The sequence below is a fragment of the Peromyscus californicus genome, unplaced genomic scaffold, assembly GCF_007827085.1.
Source record: "Peromyscus californicus insignis strain IS unplaced genomic scaffold, ASM782708v3 Scaffold_4__1_contigs__length_199733344, whole genome shotgun sequence".
NCBI lineage: Eukaryota > Metazoa > Chordata > Mammalia > Rodentia > Cricetidae > Peromyscus > Peromyscus californicus.
This window is the reverse complement of record NW_026294562.1, coordinates 188,356,999-188,381,731: the sequence shown is the minus strand read 5'-3', so window position 1 is coordinate 188,381,731 and position 24,733 is coordinate 188,356,999. Positions and strand designations below refer to the sequence as shown.

Sequence of the window (24,733 nt, the reverse complement as noted above, 5' to 3'; positions counted from 1 at the left end):
AGCAGGGTCACCTCTACTGTGTTGACCAGGCAAGATTCAGTGCCTACTCTTCTGAGTGTTGCATTTGGTGAGGGACAGGGGTTTCTCTCTCATCCACTGCAGGTGGAAAGGGGTAAGACAGGGAGGGCATCTTTTCCTTACCAACTGCACCACATGACAGATTAGGGTGTGGAGTCACCTCTCCCACTCTCAGTCTTTCAGGGCAGGCTTACCCATACCTCTACCATACAGTCAGCAGAAATGGGGTACCCAGGTGAAGCGAAGGACCTGCTATCCTGAATGCTGCAGCTGGTGAGGGTGCAAGGCCAATTCATCCACTTTCATGCCCTAGGGCTTGCTTTTCTGCCTGCTGCAGACAGCAAGGGGCAAATAGCAAGGGGGCATCTCTCCCCTACCCACATCACCACATGACATATGAGTATTACAACCAGCTCTCCTATCCTCATGCCCTTAGGGTTTGTCCACTCTCTCCATTGCTAACAGAGGCAACTTTAATGTGTTGCCTAGGTGAGGTGAAGGACCTGATCTCCATAGTGCTACAGCTGGTGAGATGCTGGGTCAGATCATCAGTTCTCATGATCTCAGGGACACATCTCCCATCTGCCACAGGGGTTGAGGGACGTGGTGGGAGAATATCTCTCCCACACTCAAACTACCATATGACAGATGAGGGACAGGACCAGATTTCCCATATTCCTATTCTTGGCCCTGAATCACCTGTGGCCCTGTCCACAGGGTCAGCTCTACTGTGCTGCCTAGGAGAGGTAACAGGGTCTATTCTCACTAGTATTGCAGTGATTCTGAGGCTAGGTCAACTCTCCTGCTTCCCTCTGGTGGTTAGGTATGAGTGGGGAGGACATCTTTCCCTTGCCCATGACACCACATGGCCGACAAGGGAGATAGGACCAGGTGTGTGGTGTTATTTTTTTTGTGTGTGTGCTCTAACCAATAAAGCTTGCCTGAAAATCAGAAGCAAGAGTTAGTCACTACTTAACTACAGAGGTCTGGAGGTCTGTACAGACAACAGGAAGTGACAGAGCTGGGTGAAGAGAGGAAGCAATAAGGTAGGGTGGAGAGAGGAGCTCACTCTCTTTAGGAGGAGGACTTCATAGTGGTAAGAACTAGTGGCTTGCTGCTATGAGTCTCTAATCTTTCAGCCTTTACCCCCAATATCTGGCTCCAGGTTTTTTATTATAAGACCTTTTAAAATTCCTGTTACACAGTCCTCCCACTTTCATGCCCTCAGCAGAAGTGCACCCAGACCTTGCCAACAGGGTCAGCTCTGTCGTGAGGCCCTGCCAAGGTACAGGACTTCATCTCTCAAGTGCTATAGCCTAGGATGGTTAGGGCCAGTGTTCAGCCATTGAGGGCTGGGTCCACCTCTGTGCAGCCCTATTCTCTTGACTTTTGGTAGTACCAGGAACCACAGACATCAACATAGTCCATGATTGCTGCAGGGCCATAGGCACAGACATGGCCCTTGGCTGCAGCTCAGACCTAGACAGTACTAGAGTCCTAGGTGGCAAACATGCCACCCACCTCAGCCCATCCTTACTGTCTTCACTTCTTCAAATCTGCCTCTCTCCATAGGACATAAACAATTCTTTCTCTCTATCTTCCATACCCTACCATATATTTCCTCACCATAAAATACCCTATCCACTCAGGCCCTTGTAGTATCCCCAGGTCAGAATGTGGATCATTGTCTCCTGCAGAGTTTTATTGGTACTAGGCAGGTTCCTGCTTTCTCCTCTGGACCTGAGGGAGAGAACCCTGAACGAGAATATAGATCTTTTGTAGAATATTTTTTAATTCAGTGCTAAAAAAGAAAAACAAAGATTTTCTGGCATCTAATAACAAAATCATGTGATTTTTGTCTTTGAGTGTATCTATGTGATGCATTACATTTACTGATGACTATATGTGAAAACATCCCTGAATCTTTGGAAAGATTGAGATGCTGTTTCATTTCTAAACTAAAAAAAATTTCTTGTACTAAACTAAAAAAAATAGAGCATTAAAGAGCTTCAATGTAAGAGCCAATCAGAGGAACACTTGCCAAGAAGTCCCAGTTTATGTACATTTAACTGAACTTGGATAGAAGGTAGAATAGCCATGCTGAAGCCATGGATCTTTGCTTAAGGCTTTATATTGTCACTAGAAATTACATTACTATGTCCCTATGCACCAGAAATAAAGAAAAAATACAGAATAGAGTAGAAAATTAATTGTTTTTATGTCCCTGGTCATAATTCATGGATCCATTGACCTGTTCATCAGTAATATTACCTTTTTTAGTTTTCTTTCTGAATGTTATCCTGAAGTTACATTTACATCCATTTGCATATATACATATAGACATTATAGGATAGTGTCTTACTTGGGGTTTCTATTCCTTTGACAAAACACCATGACCAAAAAACAAGTTGGAGAGGAAAGGGCTTATTTCACTTATCCTTCAGCATTGCTGCTCATCACTGAAGGAAGTCCTTATCATGTACTTAAGAAATATAATGTGACACTCAAATGTAACTTTTATATTGCCTGGTGGTTTCTGTTGAATATAAATAGCTGTAAGAACAAAGAGGAAGGGAAGCCAACAAGAGAAAATAGATAGAGAAGCATTGAGGAAACCAGAGATCAAATGAGAAATAAGTTACCATCCAAATATGTTCCTTTTGTAAGACCTAGTAAGACCCTGAGATAAAAATTAGCCCCTAAACCTTGATACTCTGTATCATTCTCTCTACAACCCTGAGCAGCCTGGAACCTGGTCTTTCAGACAACAATAGGACAGGAAGTAAACAGAGAAGGATCCCAGAGACAAGCTAATGGAGAGTCCATGGAGGGGAGCTTCTTACTGACTTGCTTCCCATGGCTTCCTCATCCCACATTCTTATAGAACCCAATCCCAACAGTCAAGGGATGGCACCATCCACCATGGGCTGGGCCCTCCCCCATTGATCGCTAAATGAGAAAATGCTTTATAGCTGGATGTCATTGAGGCATTTCCTCAACTGAGGCTCCTTCCACTGATGATTCTAGCTTGTGTGGAGTGGAGTTGAGACCCAAACCTAGCCAGTATAGATAGGATCAGCATAAAAAGGGGAGCACAATTTATTTTTTTTTCTGAGTTTGGGTTACTGGCTTACTATTATCCATATAAATCCACCAATTTTCTACCAATCTTGTGAATTCATTATTTACTGTCATCAAATAATAGTCCATTTTACATATAGTTACAAATTTAAGTACCAATTTATCTGCTTATGCATATGTAGATCCCTCCAATTTTTTTTTCCATAGTAAATGGAGCAGCAGTGAACTTGGATGGAAAATATCTCTATGGCATGATATGGAGTTCTCTGGGTATACGCACAGTTGTTCCACTTTTTATTTTTTTAGAAACAATAAAACTAGTTAACATAAAGATTTTTATTAATGGTTTCCAAATGTGTTTTTTTTTTTTTTTTTTTTTGGTTTTTTCGAGACAGGGTTTCTCTGTGTAGCTTTGTGCCTTTTCCGGGACTCACTTGGTAGCCCAGGCTGGCCTCGAACTCACAGAGATCCACCTAGCTCTGCCTCCCGAGTGCTGGGATTAAAGGCGTGCGCCATCACCGCCCGACCCAAATGTGTTTTTATGAAACACAAAGCGTTATCATGATGCCAAAGCAGATAAAGACAGAATAATAACAAAGAAAATATATAGTTCACTGTCACTGATGATACAAAAGTTCTCATTAAAACAGTAGCTAACCAATTTCAAGATCATGTCAAAACCATCATTCAATTTGAATTGATTTCTATAGAAGGTAAAATATATTAATATAATTTTTAGTACTAGTGAAGGCTAAAGCAGTTCTGATGGGACCAGAGACCCCAGAAGTTCAAGTTCATTGCCAGCTATGGATTTAGTTTTTCTTGCTGTTAGAATGTAGTACACAATGATGTCTGTGACTTCATCAAACAGTCATCATTCCCTGACAGGAGGAAAGCAACAAGAAGGGCAGATTTATTGACAATAGTTTTTGATGGCTCCTTCAAACATCAGATGGGCACTGGGAAGACTCTCCCAGCTGCATGTTCAAGAATGTAATTGATCTCAGCTCATCTAGTCTGCTCATTCAAGCAAATAACAAAACTCCCATACTCATTTTGGTTAATGTTAGAAAGACTAGGTACTACCTTTTTAACTTTCTGAATTGAATTTTTAAGTGTGATGGGGGAGTAAACAACCAGATATGAAGCAAAACATAGCATGTAAATACTTAAAATGAGATTAAGAGGTTTTATTCCTCATCCAGACCAAACTGAATCTGGACAGAATGGAATTATGACTCATAAGAACAAAGGGTCCAAAAGATGGAAAACATAGAGAAGTGAAGCGGGTGATGTTCACAAGCCACCAATTTTGGTTATGAAAAAAAGCAATGCAGCCTTTTAAGATGGAGGAAAGGGTATAAAAAACCAGAAAGGTAGCCACCAATGCCAGGATGTTCTGGGTGGCTCTGGTCTCAGGAGAGGTTCTGCTAGAACCAGTAGGGCTGCGGATGTGTTGGACATTTTGCTTGTGTCTGTACAGAATGACAATCATGGAGCTGCTGGTCCAGGTGATCATCACAGAAAAGAGGATTTCAGGACACAAAAGCAATGCTACATAGAGTGAGCCACTGATTTCATCACTCGCTACAATGGAGCAGTATCCAAAATCTCGTTTTCTTGTGGCATTTTTGCTATTCCTTTCAATAAAAGGGTCCACAAAAAAAATAAAATTTATCAACATGTACAAGACCCAGAGAAGGTCAATGGAGCAGCCAATGTACTTTGCAGCTTTGTATGTATGATCTTTCCAACAGAATCCCCTTGGATTGATGGTGATGGCTTGGAAGACACTAAGGAGGCAAGTGGTGCCAATGGACACACTTTGCCCAAATCTTTGCATGTACAATAGGAGCTGGCATCCGAAACTATTCACAAAGTGCTTCAATCCCCAAACTGCCATTGTGTGGGGCACTCCTGCAGAGAGAATGACCAAGGCATTGGATGCCATTAGGTGCATGAGAATCAAATCTGTGGGCTTTAGTGTGCATTCTCTGTAGTAAAGGACTAGATAGTAGAACATAAGAGAGAGATTTCCCAGAATTCCAGTGGTAGTTTGAGATAAGAAAATGATTCTAATTGCCAGATTACATAAATTCATTTTGTCATTCAGTAAAATTTCCTTTAGAATATGGCCCTGCTATTTCTCAGTCTATTAATAATGATAATTATTTGCAGCCTAGATTGGTAAAAGGAGCCTTTAATTCATGCACCAACTCAGAGACTGAAGCAGAGAGTCTTTTAATCTCAGGAGATAAATATCAGCCCTGAACACTTAAAGAGACCTCATCCCAAATTTTGACAGGAGTAGTTACTTCCCATGTAAGTTACTGTGAGATTGCTCAATAATTCAGAATGTAAATATTGATGGAATGAGATCCATTAAGTTTCAGAGAAAATGGTCGTACAGGACAACATGGTGTTGGCCTGTGAGAAACAATAAAAAGTGACGGCCCATACACAAGCATGATGTAAAACTTCTAAAATATATTGATTTGCTAGTCATGGTATGAAAGAGAGAAACTTTAATAATGACAACAAATGTTAAATATTTCAATTCTAAATGTATATTTCACATAGACTCATTAGAAATGTAATGAGAACTTTATAATACCACCAAGAATAGATGCATTGTCTTGCAAGCAGCTAAGTTTTCCTCCATCTTAACATGGGTGGAGCCATCTTTGTGTTAACCTAAAACTAATACCCTTTTTCTAACCCCTCTATAAAATGTCCCTTGCAAAATATCCAAACCTGTTCTAGAAACTGTGGCTTCAAATGTGCAAATTATTGCTTACTTCTAGCTTCTGTGAATCTTCTTTCTTGCATTACTTCCTCCTTCCAACCGTCAATCAGGATACATTTTTTTTTTTTTGCCGTTTTTGCCCATACCAGCTCCTTGTCAAGTGTATTTGAAGTTGCTTTGTGAGAACTGTTTCTTTCCAGGAAGTCACCAAGCCCTCTTAATACAGACTCTTAATTTGGACTGTGATCATGCTGAGAAGTGTTTAGGTCTTTACTCTGTAGCTGCAATCTCTAAAAAAATTAGTAAAGCAGGTAATGCATTAGAATGATGGTTCAAGACACAATTTGTATCACATTAAGAACTAGCTTTATGAAAATCACACCCCATAAACACACACACATACACACACACACACACACACACACACACACACACACACATCAGGACACCATATTTTATACCTTCAGGAGTATGCATATGAAATCCTCTTTAGTAGGGTGAGGTCCCCTTGAAGAAGTAGGCAGAAGCAGCTGTGAATCAGTACCGGGCTGAACCAAGCAGCCTTAGGGAGGACACTGTGACTCCACATACTCATCAACCCTGTGAGGATGGTCAGCTGAACAATCAAGAACTGGGGCAAAAAATTCGGCAGTGAATTTGGGAATCTGAAGAAGTTAAAGCAAAGTGAGTAGATGAGCGGAGACCATTGGAACTACCAGATCTCCCCTTCTGCATGCACTGGCATGGTAGAACACCCTAGGAAATGTACACAGCAAAATAATGAAATGTGGTTGGTAATACAGGCCCAGGAATCACTAGCACACACTCTTTCTCAGCTTGGTTTCATTGCTTATAGTTGTTTAGAAATGTGTGTTTATGTGGGATGAGTGTGTTGAGCCCAGAAAACTAGAAAAGAGCCCATAATATGGTGAACATGAGCCTCTAGGAGAGGCTGGTGAAGGTAAGAAAACATATATGATGTGAGTAAAGATGGAGAAATAATGATTGCAAAATAGCTATGCTGGAATAAGAGCAGGAGATGGGGGGAAGAAGGTTTGGGTCAAACAAAACAGTAAATATTAAAAAGTCAAAAATAAATCAGCTACTTTTAAGATAATTAAATACAAAAAGAAAATAAAAAGTGAAAAAAGTAGTATTCAAATACCAAACTTGGACATGATTATAGATAAACCAAGAACTTCATAGCCTAGTTTCATTTGTGAATGTCACTATGAACGTTGGAGGAAACTAGTTACATCTGCTTAATTAATCAAATAGGAAGCTGCATGCGAATAACCATGTCATAATAATAACATGTCTTTGTTAGTGCTTCTATTGTTGTGAAGAGACACCATGAAAAAGGCAATTCTTATAAAAGGAAACAGTTAATTGGTATTCTCTTACAGTTTTGGAAACCTATTTCATTATCTTCACGGCAAGAAACATGTAGGGAGACATGGTGTGGGAGAGGTAGCTGAGAGTTCTACATCTTGATTCACAGACAAAAGGAAGTGAACTTAGTTCTACACTGGGCATAGTTGGAGCACATGAGACCTCAAGGTCCATCCCCACAGTGACACACTTCCTGCAACAAGGCCACCACCACTTCAACAAGGCCACAATCCTAATAATGTCACTAGCTATGAGCCAAGCATTCAAACACATAAGTCTATAGGATTCATATTTATTCAAATACCACTCCCTGCCCTCAAAAGCTTGTTGACATAACAATTCAAAATGCATTTAGTTCAAATTTAAAAGTCCCCAAAGTCTATCACAATCTCAACAATGTTTAGAAGTGCAGAATTCAAAATCTCCTCTGAGAGTCATGCAATCCATTCGCTGTAACTTAGTTTATAATAATATCAAAATTTCAAAAAGACCACATACTTCCAACATACAATGGCACAGGTCATAATTACTCTTCCAAAATGGAGGAAAGGGAGGGTAGTGAGGAAATACTGGATCAATGCAAGACCACAATCAAGCTGTTCAAACTCCAATGTCTTCATCTCCATGTCTGATGTCAAAGTGTTCTTCAGATCTCCAAGTCTTTTCAAATTTGTTGATTGCAAAACACTTCTCTCCCTTGGGCTGGTTCTACTTCCTGTTAGCAGCTCCCCTCTGTGTGTGTATCCCATGATTCTGGCATCTCCAACATCTTGGTATCTCCAAGGTAAAGTAGGCTTCAACTTCATAGCTTCACACAATGCCTGAGATGGGTATTAATGTGGGCCACACCACTGGCTGAAACTTTCCTGACCTCAGTGGCTTCCCTTGATTTAGATGGAGATTACACTACCTATTTCTTTAATCCTTGACCTTAATGTCAGGGTTAGTCCATTATCTTCTTGGTGGGAATCATGGTAGAGTGCAGGAAGACATGGTGCTGGAGAAGGAGCTGAGAGTTCTAATTTTTGGTCTACAGGCTACATGAAGTGAAGTGGGTCCCACACACACTGGATGTAGTTTTGTAGCCTGTGAGACCAGCTCCCAGGACTGCTCCAGGGTGATAAAAAGAATGCCTTCAGATTAGCAGAATTTAGGAATAATTCTTATTTATCTGAGGGAAAAAACTTATACATGTGCTGATGATCATTCTCTTGTTCTACAAACCCCTATACACATCTAATGGAAGACAACATAAAAAGTTACATTGGAGGAACGTGAGAAACCATGGAATCAAGCTGCTGAGGAATTTTTTGCAGTGAGTTAAATCTTTCTAAGTCAGACATTTAGCAAGCGGGAAACTGGTACCAAAGTTGGATTGTGCCTGCCCTTGGTTCTTCATTTAGGCATATTGGAATTTATTCTTGTGGAGGTTTATCTTACAAATTCATTTGCAGGGGCATCTAGTCTACTTTGAATTTGATCCGAGGTTTTAAATTGGCTAATTGTATGTACCTGTCTAAAACTAGGGAGACATTCCCTTTCAATGTTAGTCTGAGCCAATGATAAAAAAAGAAAGAAAAAAACCAGGCCTAAGACTCTTATTGTCCTTTTGGAACAAGAGATCTAGTCATGAAGCATAGCCTAGTATATTTTCTACTCATCAAAATTACATAGTTTAATGAGAAGTCATCTTTAGACAGTCCGCAGAATAAATGCTCAAAAGATTAAGATGTAATCATGAGATTACACATACTCAGTACATGAAAATACATAGTAATGGGGAGATTTGATGGCTGTTTTTCATATGTAAAATTACAGGCAGAACAAATTAGTTTTCAGAGTTTTTGGTCCCATAGTACTTGCTTGAAATGGGGTTCCTCCATCAGAGAATAATTCATCTGGTGGGTTAACATCTGAAATTTAATTGCCATCTGCTGCACCTCCGATAAAGTCATTGTTACCAGCAGCTATCAGCCAAGTAGATGGAGTATGTGATACCTCAAAGCCCACCTCCACAGTGACCCACTTCCTCCAACAATGCCACACCTCCTAATAGTGCCACTTCCTATAGTCCAAGTATCAAACACTTGAGTTGATGGGGGCCATACCTATTCAAATCACAAAAACTTATATGAGTTTCTTTTTGTCACTGAAGAAATTTGGAGTTTATAATTTAGTAAATGTCTCAGTAACATTAAGCTGAATATGACACACATGTGCTCAGTATTAGCCTTAATCAATTAATCAATGTACACATGATAGAATTCTACATAGATGTAGAATCTTGGAAATCTTACACTATTGGTTTTAGCTGTATCTACTAGACTCCAAATGATATTTCTCTTATGAAAATCAAGATTTAGAAAACCAAGGCTCTAGAGATTTTAATGAAATAGAGTTCTGTGTATAGTTTGGCATGACAGAAATACATCCCATCTCCCAATTTAATTTCACAGTTATGAGGTAGACCTTGTGTTCATGAGGACATCAGAAATATACATGGTTACTATCTCAGGGACAAAGGCTATAGTGGTATTTACAGAGGAATTACTAACCTTTACTCTGTACGAAATACAACAAGAAATACTAATATATGATTAACAAATAATAGCATGAGAAGAAAATTAATTTTCTAAAACAATTCCCTTAAAATTCTGCATATATTTGCTTTTTTGTTTTGTTTTCATTATTTTCAAGTCAAGGCATCATTATGTAGCAATGGCTGCCCTGATACTCCATATGTAGATGATGTTGGTCTAAAACTCACAGAGATGTACCTACTGATGTTTCTCAAGTTCTGGGATTAAATATATATACCACCACAATTGGCTTATTTGAAAATTCTTACATTGAATTATATATTACAATTAAATTCATGATGCAGTCAAATAGAGATGATGCATGACAGATAATAAAAAATAATCATAATAATGTGAAACGTAAAATATGTCCCAATGTGATATAGCATTAGTGTAGATAAAAATGAATGTGAGTGGTAGAGCCCTGGCCTGCAAGCACAGGCTCTGAGTTTCATTAAAGTGAACGATAAACAGTGAGGAAAAAATGGCATCTGATTCTGATTGACATTAGAGTAAGAGATCACTGAGAACACATATGGCCCTGGTTGTCATTGCCCAATATTTATTCTGTATCTTCCATTCTGTGTTATCTTTCCAAGTTCAAGAGAGGGGAGAGGTTTCAAACTGATCATCTCACCAATAGTCAGTCATTCAATAGAGACTCAGTTACTGCCTCTATAACCAGATGATAAATGTAGTGTCACATAAGAACACTTTTTTTTTTACTACATAAACATATTTACATCCTGTGTCTTCTCAGGGATGTATGTTTCTTGTATTTCCATTTTAATGTCTACTCTGTGCATGAAACCAAGATAAGTTCACTTTTAATACTACTACTTTAAAAATAGTCAAGGCATCATGAGGATAAGGTCAATTATCACACTGACTGACTGCAATAGTCCTTAAACACATTCACACATGGCCTGCATTATCCTGGTGTACCCTCAGCCACCCTCAGTGGAACATTTAAAGTAAGAACCAATAGGGACTGACACAGATTAAGAAAACTTCTGTCTTTCTCACTCACTTCTTAGTTATGGAATTATTCTTCAGCCTTCTCTCTTCTTCCATAATTCCTATTACTAGACATGAGTATTTACCCAGGTCTCTCTCCCTTGCTGGCTCTCCACACCAACTGAAATACAAAGCACTCACCTGGCTTCACACATCTGCATGATGATGGGTTCAATGGGCAAATCCTGACTCTTAAATACCAGTTCCATAAGAGAGAAATCTCAAGCTTGAGTTGGAGGTGTATGACCTCATCTCCCATCAGAATCACAATTTTTATTTCATCTCTAGTAGCATTGACAGTGCTTGCTTTGGGAGACAAAATCATCTATGAAACTTTTTTTCAGATCCAAGTAACAAAGATTCTTAATAGTTTCCTCTGAATATCTCCACAGAGACAATTTTTTGGAGACATTGAGTTATTATGATCCCTAAAGGATACCTGGCATCCTGTGGAAGATGTTAGAAACTGAGGTCATTTTGGTAAGTAAATTAAGAGAAGTTTCTTTGTCTCATTGGGTTTCAGGTTTAACTGATATCTTCAGCATAAATCAATTTATTTTTATTAAAAATATTTATAACATTTATTACTTAAAATTACCATTGAGAGTTTTATAAATGGATATGAGTTACAGAGAAGTGCAATCACATTATCTCCTTTCCAATTTCTTTTTTATATCCTCTGACCATTATTCTCTTTAAATTTCATATGTCCCCCCGAAAAACAAACAAACATACAAACAAAAAACCCTGAGTCTAATTAGCAATGCTAGTATGTGCCGAATTCAGGGACACTTATAAAAGCATTTTTAGCCTCTTAAATGTTCAATTCTCAAAGAAATCTGACATTTCCTCTCCCAGAAGCCATCTGTGGACAACAGCTCTTCAGCTAACACTGTGAAAAACTCGCCACATCCACTATCCTTGAATTTTGTCTTGTTGATTTTGTGCAGGTTTTGTACATACTGTCCTGATTAGTAAGTTCACATGTGCAGGTGCCCTGTTTATTCTGGACAAAACTTGTTTCCTTGAAATCATCTGCCACCTCTGGTTCTTAAACTCTTTCTGATTCTTCTTCCAAGATGATCCTTGCATATTTAAAGGAAAAGGTATCATATGGATGTCCCATTTAAAGATGACCCATCTAGAGTCACGTTCTTTATTGGTTATTTGAGACAGGGTTTGTCTGTGTAGCTTTGCAGCCTCTCCTGGAACTTGTTCTGTAGACCAGGCAGTCCTCGAATTCACAGAGCTCTGCCTGATTCTGCCTCGCAGGTGCTTTGCCAAAGGCATGTGCCACCACCACCTGGCCCCTCCAGAGTCTCTTTTTCTTAGCACATTAGAGAGATTGTGGGCCTGTGTGTTAAATCCCTATTGGGTGCCAAAAGAAGCTTCCCTGATGAGGGCTGACAGTTATACTAATCCGTATTTATGAACATAGGAAGCAGTTTATTACATTGTCCACTTACTTCTTTCAACCATTAACTAGGACAAAGCTGTGTTGCTGGTAGGAAATGGATAAAAAGAGAAAATTACATTAAATTAATAAAGCCTTTCATGGACAAACCAATTACAGGATTGGTATATTGGCCAATACATTCAACCCAAGCATTCAGGAGAGAATGCTGGCAAAACTGTGAGTTCAAGGACAACCTGGCCTATGTATTGAGTTCCAGAACAGCAAGAGAAATTTAGAAAGACTTAGGCTCAAAAAATATAGGAACAAAAGAAAGATAAAAGAAAGGAAAAGAAAGAAATGAAAAGAAACACATATATTCTGTTCCTTTTTATTGTTCACAGATGTTATAAGGATACATAAAATTATGGTTGCATATATATGATACATATATATAATATATATAATAATATATAGTGCAGAATTAAAGAAACAAGAAGCTGAAGAGTATGAGGGAAATGTGCTCAGTGAAAATAATCTTGTATGAAAATCCCTACTTTGACACTGTTTCATGTAAAATGAAAAATAAAAATAAAATAAAACAGATGTTCTCCCCCCATCCTGGGAATATTCTAGTTACCGTGGGTTTTATTGTCCTTATCTCATTTTACTGCTGTGACAACAACTGCTGTCTTCTTGGAGAATCCTTGAGTTAGCCTGGCTTAGCCTCCTTGAGAGGAATGCATCATAAATTTTTCAGGGTAGAGTCCATGGCTCCTGGGGCACTGTGTGCCTTTCAAGTCCAGAGAAGGCAAGGTAATAATACCTCACACTTTGAAGCATTCTGGCTACTTGAGTATCACTTTATTCCCTAGAAGTCAGTGAAGACTGTAGAATTATGAATAACCAATTAGTATTTGAATTTAATCCCATATACCTTACTAGCTTGCAAACATCAACGTATCCTGGCAACCTCCATTATATTCTGTTTTGATAAATGTATAAAAAGTTTGATGTCTTGGAATGAGGAGCAACATTTGATTGTAGAAGTCCTGTTAACTTGGTTGCTGGCAGAATGAGTTAAAGCAGGAAACCATCTATAGATGAAATTTCTGGAGTTCATTAGTGAACTTCAGCCTTCTTTCCCTGAAAAGGAATCTCTGAATCCCAGTACTTGGTCCTGGGTAGCAAGAGCAGTAGCAGAGGATTAGAGCAAAGAACAGATGAGGAGAGAGGAGGTGAGGAATAGAGGAGTAGAGAGGACAGAAGATGAGAGGAGAGATGATAGAAAGATGGGAGATAGAAGTAGCTGAAAAAGAGAAGAGAAGTGAATTAATGACAAAGTTGTCAAATTAAGCTCCTCATGTAGGAAAAACTACAGATTTTACTTGTAACTAGATTTTTTCTGTGTTTTGCTGTTCTTTTACACTGTTCTCTGTCTACTTTCAATATCTTCTGGATTATTTTAGGAAACAGAAATGTTCAGTTAAATGTCTTTTTGGATAAGGAATTTCACATTCTCCTTCTAAAGTTCTGTGCATTGATTTATTGTCTCCATGGACATGGGAAGAACTGGATACTCTAAGCCCTCCATGCTCTCTAGTGATTTATGCATAAACCTGAGTTATGTTGCATAACCCTACAGTCATCAAGTTCTCAGTGTACCACATGCTAAAACTTCCCTTTGAGAACATAGTAAGAGAATGAACATGTTGACCTCTGAGCTTTTAGTCTCTGGGATTCACAGTTGATATACTTACAGAAGTAGTTTTGCTTCCAATACATTTAAGATTTTGATTATTATGCCTAAATTGTATCAATAAAACTCAAATGTCCCTAAATTTTATAGGATATACCTTAACAGAGCACTACAACTTTGCTAGACACGAAAATCTATTTTTAAAAATAGGCTAATATTGTAAAATTTGCTATTCTTAAAAGATAGTAGGTCATAAGACTAACTGCTATTTCTGCTTTTGTAGTCAGACTTCCTTACTCTGCTCTGAAAGATGACTAAGACACCTGCAAGATACACACACACACACACACACACACACACACACACACACACACACACACACGTATGTATGTATGTATGTATGTGTGTATGTATGTATGTATTTGTTTTTCAAGACACGTTTTCCCTATGTAGCTTTGCACCTTTCCTGGCACTTACTCTGTAGCCCATGCTGGCCTCAAACTCACAGAGATCTGCCTGCTTCTGTCTCCCAAGTGCTGAGATTAAAGGCTTGTGCCACCAATGCTGGGCTTAAGACATATATTTTTTAAATCAGCCTCTTTCTACACGCAGGCAGAATGCAAATAATCTTGTGAGTTATGGCTTTACAGTCCCTGGATCGATAGGGCTAGCTTCTGCATCTTGGATGAGCCCATGGCTGCAGACCTGGAACCAATCTGTAAAGGTGCCAGTAGCTTATTAAAATTGATTCATGGCCATGAAGAATCTCTGAGTGATTCCAGACCCATAAGAAAAGTAAGCTATGCTATGTGAAAATTTCATTTTCATAGTGCATATCTAATTCCTCTAAATTAGAATTACTGTGTATTCCCTAAGTTGTGACAGAACTGTGGCACTAAGTCATCCAAGTCTTGTTCCCACAAAGAAATTTCTGCAGGTTGTGTTTGGCTTACTGGAAAAATACTTTAGTTTGGTAATTTCTCTCTCTCTCTCTCTCTCTCTCTCTCTCTCTCTCTCTCTCTCTCTCTGTCTGTGTTTGTGTGTCTGTCTGTGTGTTAATGTCATTTTCTATTGGTTTAATCAGTAAATTTTGGGGATATTGATTCCAAAATTCCGAATCCACCCATAGTGTCTCTTTTCACCATCATTTACTCTTCCTCAGAATCCATCCCTCTCCTCCAGCTCCTTGAGTTCCCTTTGTGTCCTAATATCCCAGGAGAGCAGAACCCAGATAAGTCTTCAGCATATCTTTCTGGTCTTTCAAACCAGATTGAACGTTTCTCAGTTTGTGATGAGTAGAAGTATTCTTCAGTGATGACATCAATTCCTCAGCATGCAGTGTTTTGGCTACCTCCTGTGGCATCATCTTGACCATAAGGAAGATGAGGTCTCAACATATCAATATGTCAGTCACACTGTATGATGGACTCCCTCCTACATGGAGACAGGCTGTCTGTCACATCGACAGCTGAGTGCCTGTCTAGCTAGGATTTGTCATCACAGAGAAATCTATTTTAATATGTGTGTCTTGATTTATTCCCTCCAGTCTGCAGAAGCTACAAAAGTCTACTGCAAGCTTTGTGAGTAGAGCTCAGTAGTAATTTTCTCTTTCATTAGAGAAACCAGCAGAGGCAAAATACCTAGAGAGAGAGTGATGATCCATGATTCCTCAGCATAATAAAGGTTCAAGAAACCTGTACATGAGATGCTTCCATCCCGTTCAGCTCTTCTTGGAACTATTTGCTATTGTTTTAGCTGTAGGTCTGTACCAGTAAAACAGAGATGGGTTCTTTGTGATTGTAACCTGTCATCATGGTGTTTAGGGGTTCTCCTCTCTATGGCTTTGAAGATATCTCAGGCTCTATTCAGTGAGATGCTGCAATGCATGGCAGCTATGGTGAGATAGGGAAGTGGATTATTACAGACTTGAGCCACCTTTGCTTGATTGTATAAACTCTAATTCCAGAAGGATTCAATCAATAGTTTTCTTTTTCCTAGTGTAAACCTCAGTGCACATTGGATATTAAGAGGTTATTTTCCTTTTGTGAAGGGAAGTAATAGTACTGAGGAACTAATGATGAATTTATGTGTATGAAACATAGAAAAGTCAGACATCTGTAGATACCAAGCAAGTAATAATAATGGGGTTTCTCTCACTGTACCAAATTTAATTTTCATTGTTGGAGCTGAATGATTACATCACTAATTTTGAATTTCTAATTGGTAGACATTATTTTGCCTTATGGGTACTTCCTTGGTCATATATGCAAACATAGTACATATTTTTTGCTCTGTATAGTTGCCAATATTAGATACTGTATTTATTTATGTGTGCTGATGTTTTATTTGTATGTTAATAAATAAAGTTTGCCTGGAGATCAGAGGACATAGATAGCCAGCCATAAACAAAAGTCAGGCAGTGGTAACACACGCCCTTAATCCAATCACATGGCAGGCAGAGACTCTGTGTGTTCAAGGACACTGCCAAGTGTGGTGACACATGCCTTTAATCCCAGTACCAACCATGGAGACCTGGAGGTCTGTATAGACAGGTAGTGATTAAGAATTAAAGTGGCTGGGTTATGAGCCAATGAGAAGGCAGAACAGGAAGGCAATAAAGGCACAGGCTAGACAGGAAGAAACTGGTTCTCTGGGGAAGCTATGGTGGCATGGTGAGCTAAGGTTAGCTGGTGGCTACTCCCAATTCTCTGATCTCTATGACTTTCACCCCTGTGTTTGACTCTGTGTTTCTTATTTAATAAGACTGCTTAGAAATTCATCCACAATTGGTGCCCTTGCAGTAAGAATTCATTAAAAAAAAAAACTGTGGGCCTTATCAGCCAGGAATTATAGACCTTGGCTTGGCCAGAGTTTACAGGCCCCCAGCCTCGCTAGAGCTACAAGTGATCCAGCTACACACAACTGGAGCTTCTGGCTGCCAGATCTCCAACCCACATGATCTCAGCTACAAGAGGCCATAACTGCAAGCAGCTAGACTGCTTGTGGGTTTACAGACCCTTGGCTCAGACCTGAAATGGCTCAAGCCAGACTACATGGCTGGACTTTAGCTTTTGTTTTCTTCTCCTGGCAGGCAGTGGGTTCTCTCTCTCTCTCTCTCTCTCTCTCTCTCTCTCTCTCTCTCTCTTCCCATCTCAGACTGCAACCATGCTAGGAAGCTGCTTTGAAATCCCCTCAGACATCTACTGTTCTACACAGACTTGGTAAGTCAATTAAGATATCAGATATCTTAAAGGGAGAAACTAGTTAAAAGAGAAAAAAAATTTCCCATGTTAAAAAGTTAGAAAAAGCTTTATAGTGGAAGGAAATTGGTCTTCGTTTGATAACACATTAGGCAGTCTGAAATAATTACATGAGGGGATAATTAATGTTGATGGTATGTATGTAACATCAATTATACATATTTGTTTAATTATTGTTATTCTACTATTAAAAAACTGGTCAACTTAGTGCCAATATAAAAGATTTTAAAAACCCTGTTCAAATTAATTATAGAGAAATTCAGACCCAGACAAAAGAATTTAAAGGTGAAATTATTTCAGGTTTGAATTATATGATTACAGAGAGACAGCCTGTTTTCAAACAATTAAACTTAATTTATCTAGTAATCTAGTAATTTATCTAGGAACTACCTGCTCAACAGCATGTACAAGCTAATTGGATTCCAGTGGAAATGTTAGATTTAAGAAATCTGTAGTATCCTATGCCATGCATTCTCCATTCATAAAGCAAATGTTAAACTTGTGATCAACTTATAATAAGATTATTCCTAAGGACTGGAAAGAATTGATAATAGCTGTCCTAGAGCCAGGAGGACATTACAGTGGCACACTTGGTTTAAGGACAAGGCTAAGACAATAGAAAATCAATGTAGAGCTAGAGGTGTGGAAATTTCTCAGGATCAGCTTCTTGGAGAAGGCAAATATGCTGATATACAAAGACAATGTTTATATGATAAACAAACATTAATTCTATGGCACATGGCAGCCATGAATGCATGGGACAGAGTTTAGGAACCAGGAAAGAAAACAGAATCATTCACAAAAGTTATAAAGGGGCCCACAGAATCCTTCACAGATTTCTTACAAAGGCTGTATTCAGCAGTAAATAGAATGATACCAAAGTCAGAAGCTATACAGATAATAATTGAATCTTTGGTTTTTGAAAATATGAATGCAACAAGCTAAAAAGTAATCAGGCCATTAAAGGGAAGATCCAACCCTTGGAGGATTGGATCAGGGACACAATTATAGATTAACAAAAATGGGCTGAGTTTTAGTATAAGAGCTAGTCAGTGGTAGGCCTGAGTTAAAGGCCAAGCATTTTTAAATAATATTAGCCTGTGTGTGTTTATTTGGGTCTGAGAGGCTGTGGTCCAGGCAGGACTGGAGATAACTCCAGCTACATATTGGAATAAACCAGGATGCTCAGGGTGTTAGAACAGCTGTAGCAGAGAGAACAGAAAATTTAGGAAAAAAGATAAAGCAAATTTTTTGGCAAACTTCAATGAACAAAGACTAAAATGAAAAATATGAATAAATGATGTTTTCTTGTACAGTTTAGTAGACACAGATACAGATGTGACAGTAATTGCACCAGAATTTGGGGATCCAAATTGGCTTCTACAGGAAGTAAATGTTCAGCTGTTAGGGAGTGGAACATTATCTCAAGTGAAACAGATTGCAAGGTGGCTTGAATGTATAGGTCCAGAAGGACAGAGAGGTAAATTAAAGCCATATGTGGCTAATATAGCTATGAGCTTATGGGGCCGTGATCTATTACAACAATGGAATACAGATTAACATTCCTCCAACCTCAGAAACAACTCATGAACTAACACATGTTTCTGAGAGAAATATTAGAAGATATTATTCTAATGAGTGGTCACCAGCCATCCAGATTTTACAATAGTAGGGCACAACAACTGCTGATCTTCCAAAGACACCAAGAGCTCTACCTTTAAGCTGGTCAACAGACAAGCCTGTACAGGTTCAGCAATGGCCTTTAACTACAGAGAAACTTCTGGATTTAGAAGAGCTGGTACAAGATCAGTTAAATGCTCAGCATATTAAAGAATCAACCAGCCCTTGGAATTCTCCTGTATTTGTTATTAAAAAGAAACATGGTAAATGGAGAATGGTAACAAATCTAAGAGCTATTAACAAAGTAACTCATCCAATGGGCTCTCTACAATCTGGAATTCTGTTGCCTACTCTGCTACCTAAAGGAAGGCCTTTTATAGTTATTTATTTAAAGGACTGTTTCTTTTCAATACCTTACAAGAAAAAGACAGAGAAAGTTTTGCCTTCATGGTGCCTACTTATGATAATTCTCAACTAGTTATGAGATATCAATGGAGGGTTCTCTCACTGGGAATGTTGAATAGTCAAACCTTTTGCCAATATTTTGTACAATAGCCACTGGAAGTAATACGTTAAAAAAATTAAATCTATAATTTATCATTATATGGATGATATTTTACTAGCTGACTCAAATGTAGATACATTAGAAAGGATGATTTAAGAAGTAAATAAAATTTTGCCTTGGTGATTACAAATTGTTCCTGAAAAGATACAAAGAGTAGATTATAATAATTATTTAGTATATAAAATAGGTCTACAAAAAATTAGACCTCAAAAAGTGCAAATTAGGAGAGATCAATTATGGACTCTTAATGACTTTCAAAGATTATTCAGTGATATTTCCCATCTTTGAACTATTGCTTGCATAAAAAGTGATGAACTGAGTAATTTGTTCAAAACCTTAGAAGGTAACAAGGACTTAAATAATCCAAGAGACTTATCATCTGAATCTGAGAGAGAATTGGCCTTGGTAGAAAAGAAAGTACAGGAAGTACATGTGGGTCATATGGATCCAAAGCTCGATTACATTTTGGTGATTTTACTCTCTAGGCATTCTCTTATAGGAATTTCAATGAAGAGGGTAGATATTATATTGGAAGGCATACTTCTACCAAATCTATAGAGTAAAAGAATTTAAAACTCATGTGGAAAAATCTCTGACTCTGTTTAAAAGGAAAATTGAAACTTTGTCAATTAGCAAGAATAGACCCAGCAGAAACTGTCATACCTTTAACTAATGAAGATATTGAAAACTTATGATCAGAAAGTGAACCTTTTCAAAGAGCTTGCAGTAATTTTTTGAGAGAAATTAACAGCAAATATTCCAAAACAGATATATTTGAACTTATAAAGGGAGCTGACTGGATTTTGCTTCATATTGTATGGGAAACACCCATATCTGGAGTTCATACATTTTATACAGATACAAACAAATAAGGAAAGGCAGTTTACAAATCAGAAAATTTAAGTAAAGTGGTTCAAAGTCCTTATAATTCAGTCCAAAGTTGGAATTGTATGCTATTCTGTTGGTATTAATGGATTTTTCAGAACCTCTCAACATAGTTACTGACTCTCATTATGCTGAAAGGGTAGTATTACATGTTGGGACTACAGAATTTATCCCTGATGAGTCAGAATTAACTTCACTATTTATTCAGTAACAAGATACCTGAATAGGAAACATCCATTATATATAACTCACATCTAATCCCATATGCATCTACCAGGTTCTCTAGCACAAGATAATGATGAGATTGATAAATTATTGATAGGAAATGTGCTGGGGGACTCAGAATTTCATAAAAAAAATCATCGTGTCAATAGTAAAGATTTAAAAATGGATTCTTCCATAACCTGGCAACAAGCCAAGGAAAGTGTAAGGAAATGTCCTACTAGTTCTTTTCGCAATCATACCAACAGGATGTAATGCAAGGGGTACTCAGAGGAATGAAATCTGGCAGATGGATGTGTTTCACTTTGCAGAATTTGGAAAATTGAAATATATACACCATACCATTGATACATATTCGGGATTTCAATGGGCAACTGCTTTGAGTTCTGAAAAAGCTGATTCTGTAATCATGCATTTGCTTTTGCTAGATGTTATGGCCATCATGGGCATACCTGCACAAGTTAAAACTGACAGTGCTCAAGCATATGTCTCTGGTAAAATGAAACAGGTTTTTTTTGCTTATTACAATACAAAGTATATTACAGGTATACCACATAATCCTACAGGCCAAGCAGTTATAAAATGATCAAATAGAACCCTAAAGGATATGCTAAATAAACAGAAAGGGGTAACAAAACCACCCAGAAATGGATTACATAATACTCTATTAACTTTGAATTTTCTCAATGCTAATGAGAAAGAAACAACAGCTGCAGAGAGACATCGTATAGAAAAAACTACAGAATTAAATCAGTCAATGTACTTTAAAGATATGCTGACCTCAGAATGGAAACCAAGATATGCGTTATGTTGGTGATGAGGTTTTGCTTTTGTTTCTAAAGGAGAAGATAAGCTGTAGATACCATCAAAATTGATAAGAGATTTGAACTAGAGAGACCTCTTAATTAGAAGAGGTGATAGTTCATCAACCAGCATGACCATCCAACTTAAACTAACTTATACCACTAACAGATGTTTTTCATTTAATCAGATACAACTTGCCAAAAGGGAACCTCCCCAAGTTAGTCTTACGGAAAGTTTTTTGTTTTTTTGTCTTTTAGAAGAATGAAGGCTAAGGAATCTGAAGAACACTGTACAAATGTGGCATCTGAAGAAAAAGGACAAACCATCTAGAAAAAAAAATCCCACCAGGCGGTGGTGGCGCACGCCTTTAATCCCAGCACTCGGGAGGCAGAGCCAGGCGGATCTCTGTGAGTTCGAGGCCAGCCTGGGCTACCAAGTGAGTTCCAGGAAAAGGCGCAAAGCTACACAGAGAAACCCTGTCTCAAAAAACCAAAAAAAAAAAAAAAATCCCAAGAAAAAGAGTAAATTGGCCTATTGGTATATCACATACAAAATTTCATAAGTCTTCCTAAATGTTTGTTTCTGCTCTTCTCTGCAAACACTTAACACAAATGGTCTTTTTGCAGTCCTTGTTCAATTAAAAAGTAAAGCTGGCATTGGAGTTGGAGAATGGCTCTCTCCTTCTTTAAACCTAAGCATGTGTTGAAAGGAAAATGCAAAATCTCTGTATCATGCCAGAAGAAAGAGCCATTTTCTCATATGGGACAGAAGAAAACAAAAAAACTTAAGGGACTGTTCTATTGCCACTAATCTCAATTCTTTGATTCTATTTTGATTCTTTAAACTTTTCTGAAGGTATGAATTTTATATCAAACTTATAAGAATTATATATATATTAAACTTTTATTATGATATTAATGGTCATATAGAGTACTAACTAATTCTAGAAAAGACTTCAATTAGCTGCCTATACATGTTTTTGTGTTCGAGTCTCTATCAGTTTTCTGCAGGGAATCATGACCAGACTTGAAGTCTCCATAACGATGATGGGGCCCCACAACAAGGATTCCATGTGGACAATAATACTACTACTAACCTGACAAACATCACCCAAAGATCATCTTTGGACTACAAACTGCTCAGAACAATTTTGAGATGACTAATTGAGATGATTCAATTTCAAGACTACTTGAACAAAGTCTTGTGATAATCCCTGACCTTTGGCATTATGTAGAAACAGGGCAACATATGATATAGCTACCTTTCCTAGGACTTGACAATTAACCCATTTTTTTCCTTTTCAGAATCCTCTAAAGATGCCTTCACCCACAAATAGCAGGAAGCAATTTTAAGAACATGGCATCCACACTCCCAAAGAGGTGGTGTGGGGTGGGTGGTTTTTGGTCTTTTAATGGGGGTTTTTGAGTTTTGGATAGTTGTCATTGTTTAGGGTGGTTGGTTAAAAGTTGTTTTTGTTAATGGTTAGAAAAAAAGGCTAAACAAAGGAGATTAAATTTATGGTTTTTGTTTCAAAAAAACAAATATAGAAATGATAGAATAAAGGGTAGATTATTGAATCTACTCTGAAAAGAAAAAGAGAAGATATAGATATGATATAGATAAAATGGTCGACTATTGAATCTACATTTAAAAGACAATTACTTTTTAAATACTTTACAGTATATAAAGTATTGGATTGTTATATATTGTATAGATATTACATATATTGAGATTGATATTGTTAGAAAATGCTGTATGTATATTTCTAATCTTGTTTAGGATGTTGTACTTAGACAGTTCATTTAACAATGTAATGCAATTTGCTAATCCTTGAATGTTATTATAACCAACTGTAAGGATATAAAGAAATGAAAGTTAATAGTTAGACATTACAATTGAACTTTTAGTCACATTAGGTGTTTTCAAGGTTAAGCAGATGTATTTTACATAGATAGGTCATTTTCAAACCCTTCAGAGATCTACAGAATATGGCATTTAAAATGTCTCAATAACTTAGATTTTTTTCTTTTTTTAGGTCTATGAGACATGTCAACTCCTGGCAGCACCAATCTACTTCAGAGAAGATATGAGCATTGAAGAAACTGTATATAGAGTTAAATTTCATTGTGGCAAAAGTTAGCCACTGGGCAACAAAGTGCCCTTGAAGTCATTGACTTCTGACAGTATGCTAACCAAAATGGACAGACAGGACACAATACAAAGGACTACTGATCCTTACCAAAAACAAGTTTAGTTGCGGATTAGCAACAGGTGTCCTCTGAGGCCAGGACAATATGGCACCATCGCTGAAGTGTCTTTGCAATCCAGAAAAGGTACAGTGCCCCTTTCTTTGAAGATAGCTGAGCAGGAAGTGGACTGATGGCTTCTGGTGTGCAATGGAACAGTAGCTGAAACAGTTATTCTTGAAAGAGTAACTAAGCTGAAGGAGTCTAACCACTCAATGGTAGACTGGTGCTGATTAAAGAGATGAAGCCACCCACAAGCAGAGAAGAATGGGATACAGAAAAAAATAGGATGCCAAGATGAAGCCACCCACAAGTCAAGAAGAATGGACAGCTGAATTCCAAAAACACCAACAATTTCAAGAATTTAATATCCTGAGTCATAACAGGACAATGATGGAATTCAGTTTTATTGGGTACATGGAAGACTTGAAATAAATGTGAGGTCAAGCTGTAGGCCCTGTGTACATCCTACTTCACAAATGAGTCTGTCAGATATGCTAAGCCTGTAGACTGAAGATGATGCCCCAATGGTGCGGAGAAACCTTGGGTGACTGTCCAGGCAGCTGATTGTTTCTGTCAACTCACATTTTATTTTTGGAAGCCACTTTGCACTTCCTTTTTCATTAGGTAATATTTTCTTCTCTGGTCTCTGAGGAAGTTGAAGATTAGATAGTTACAGTTATAGTTATAGTTTTCCTTGTTAAGAATTTCAGAAAAGAAACTCACCAAAGGAGTGTAAAGTGTATAAATTTGAAACACATTATAACGTAGTTTTCTCTTAGTAATATAAGTTAGGACAGAAAATGAATCAGGTACATTTTCAAAATAGGATGGATAATGGTATATTTTCTCTGAGTTTGTCAAATGCAAATGGACTAGACATTGCTGTTGTATTTATTGCTTGTATATATTGTATATAGTTGTTGTATTTATTGTACATAGTTTTTCTTATATTAGTTATAACTTCTTTATTATTTTTGTTTTTATTAGAAAAAAGGGGGAAATTAGTGATTTTTTTATTTGTGGTAAAATGTGGTGATCTTTTATTTGTATTTATATAAATAAAGTTTGCCTGAAGATCAGAGGATATACATAGCCAACCATAAACAAAAGTCAAGCAGTGGTAACACATGCCCTTATTCTAATCACATGGCAGGCAGAGTCGCTGTGTGTTCAAGGACACAGCCAAGTGTGGTGACACAAGCC

The 24,733-nt window shown here is 37.8% G+C and overlaps 1 protein-coding gene across 1 annotated transcript; it reads right to left on the bottom strand.

Moving 5' to 3' along the window:
• Window positions 1-4,279: 4,279 nt before the first annotated feature.
• Window positions 4,280-5,209, bottom strand: LOC128095077 (vomeronasal type-1 receptor 2-like). The gene has a single exon (XM_052713780.1). The coding sequence runs from the start codon at window positions 5,198-5,200 to the stop codon at window positions 4,280-4,282; it is 921 nt and encodes a 306-aa protein (XP_052569740.1). The 5' UTR covers window positions 5,201-5,209.
• Window positions 5,210-24,733: the final 19,524 nt, after the last annotated feature.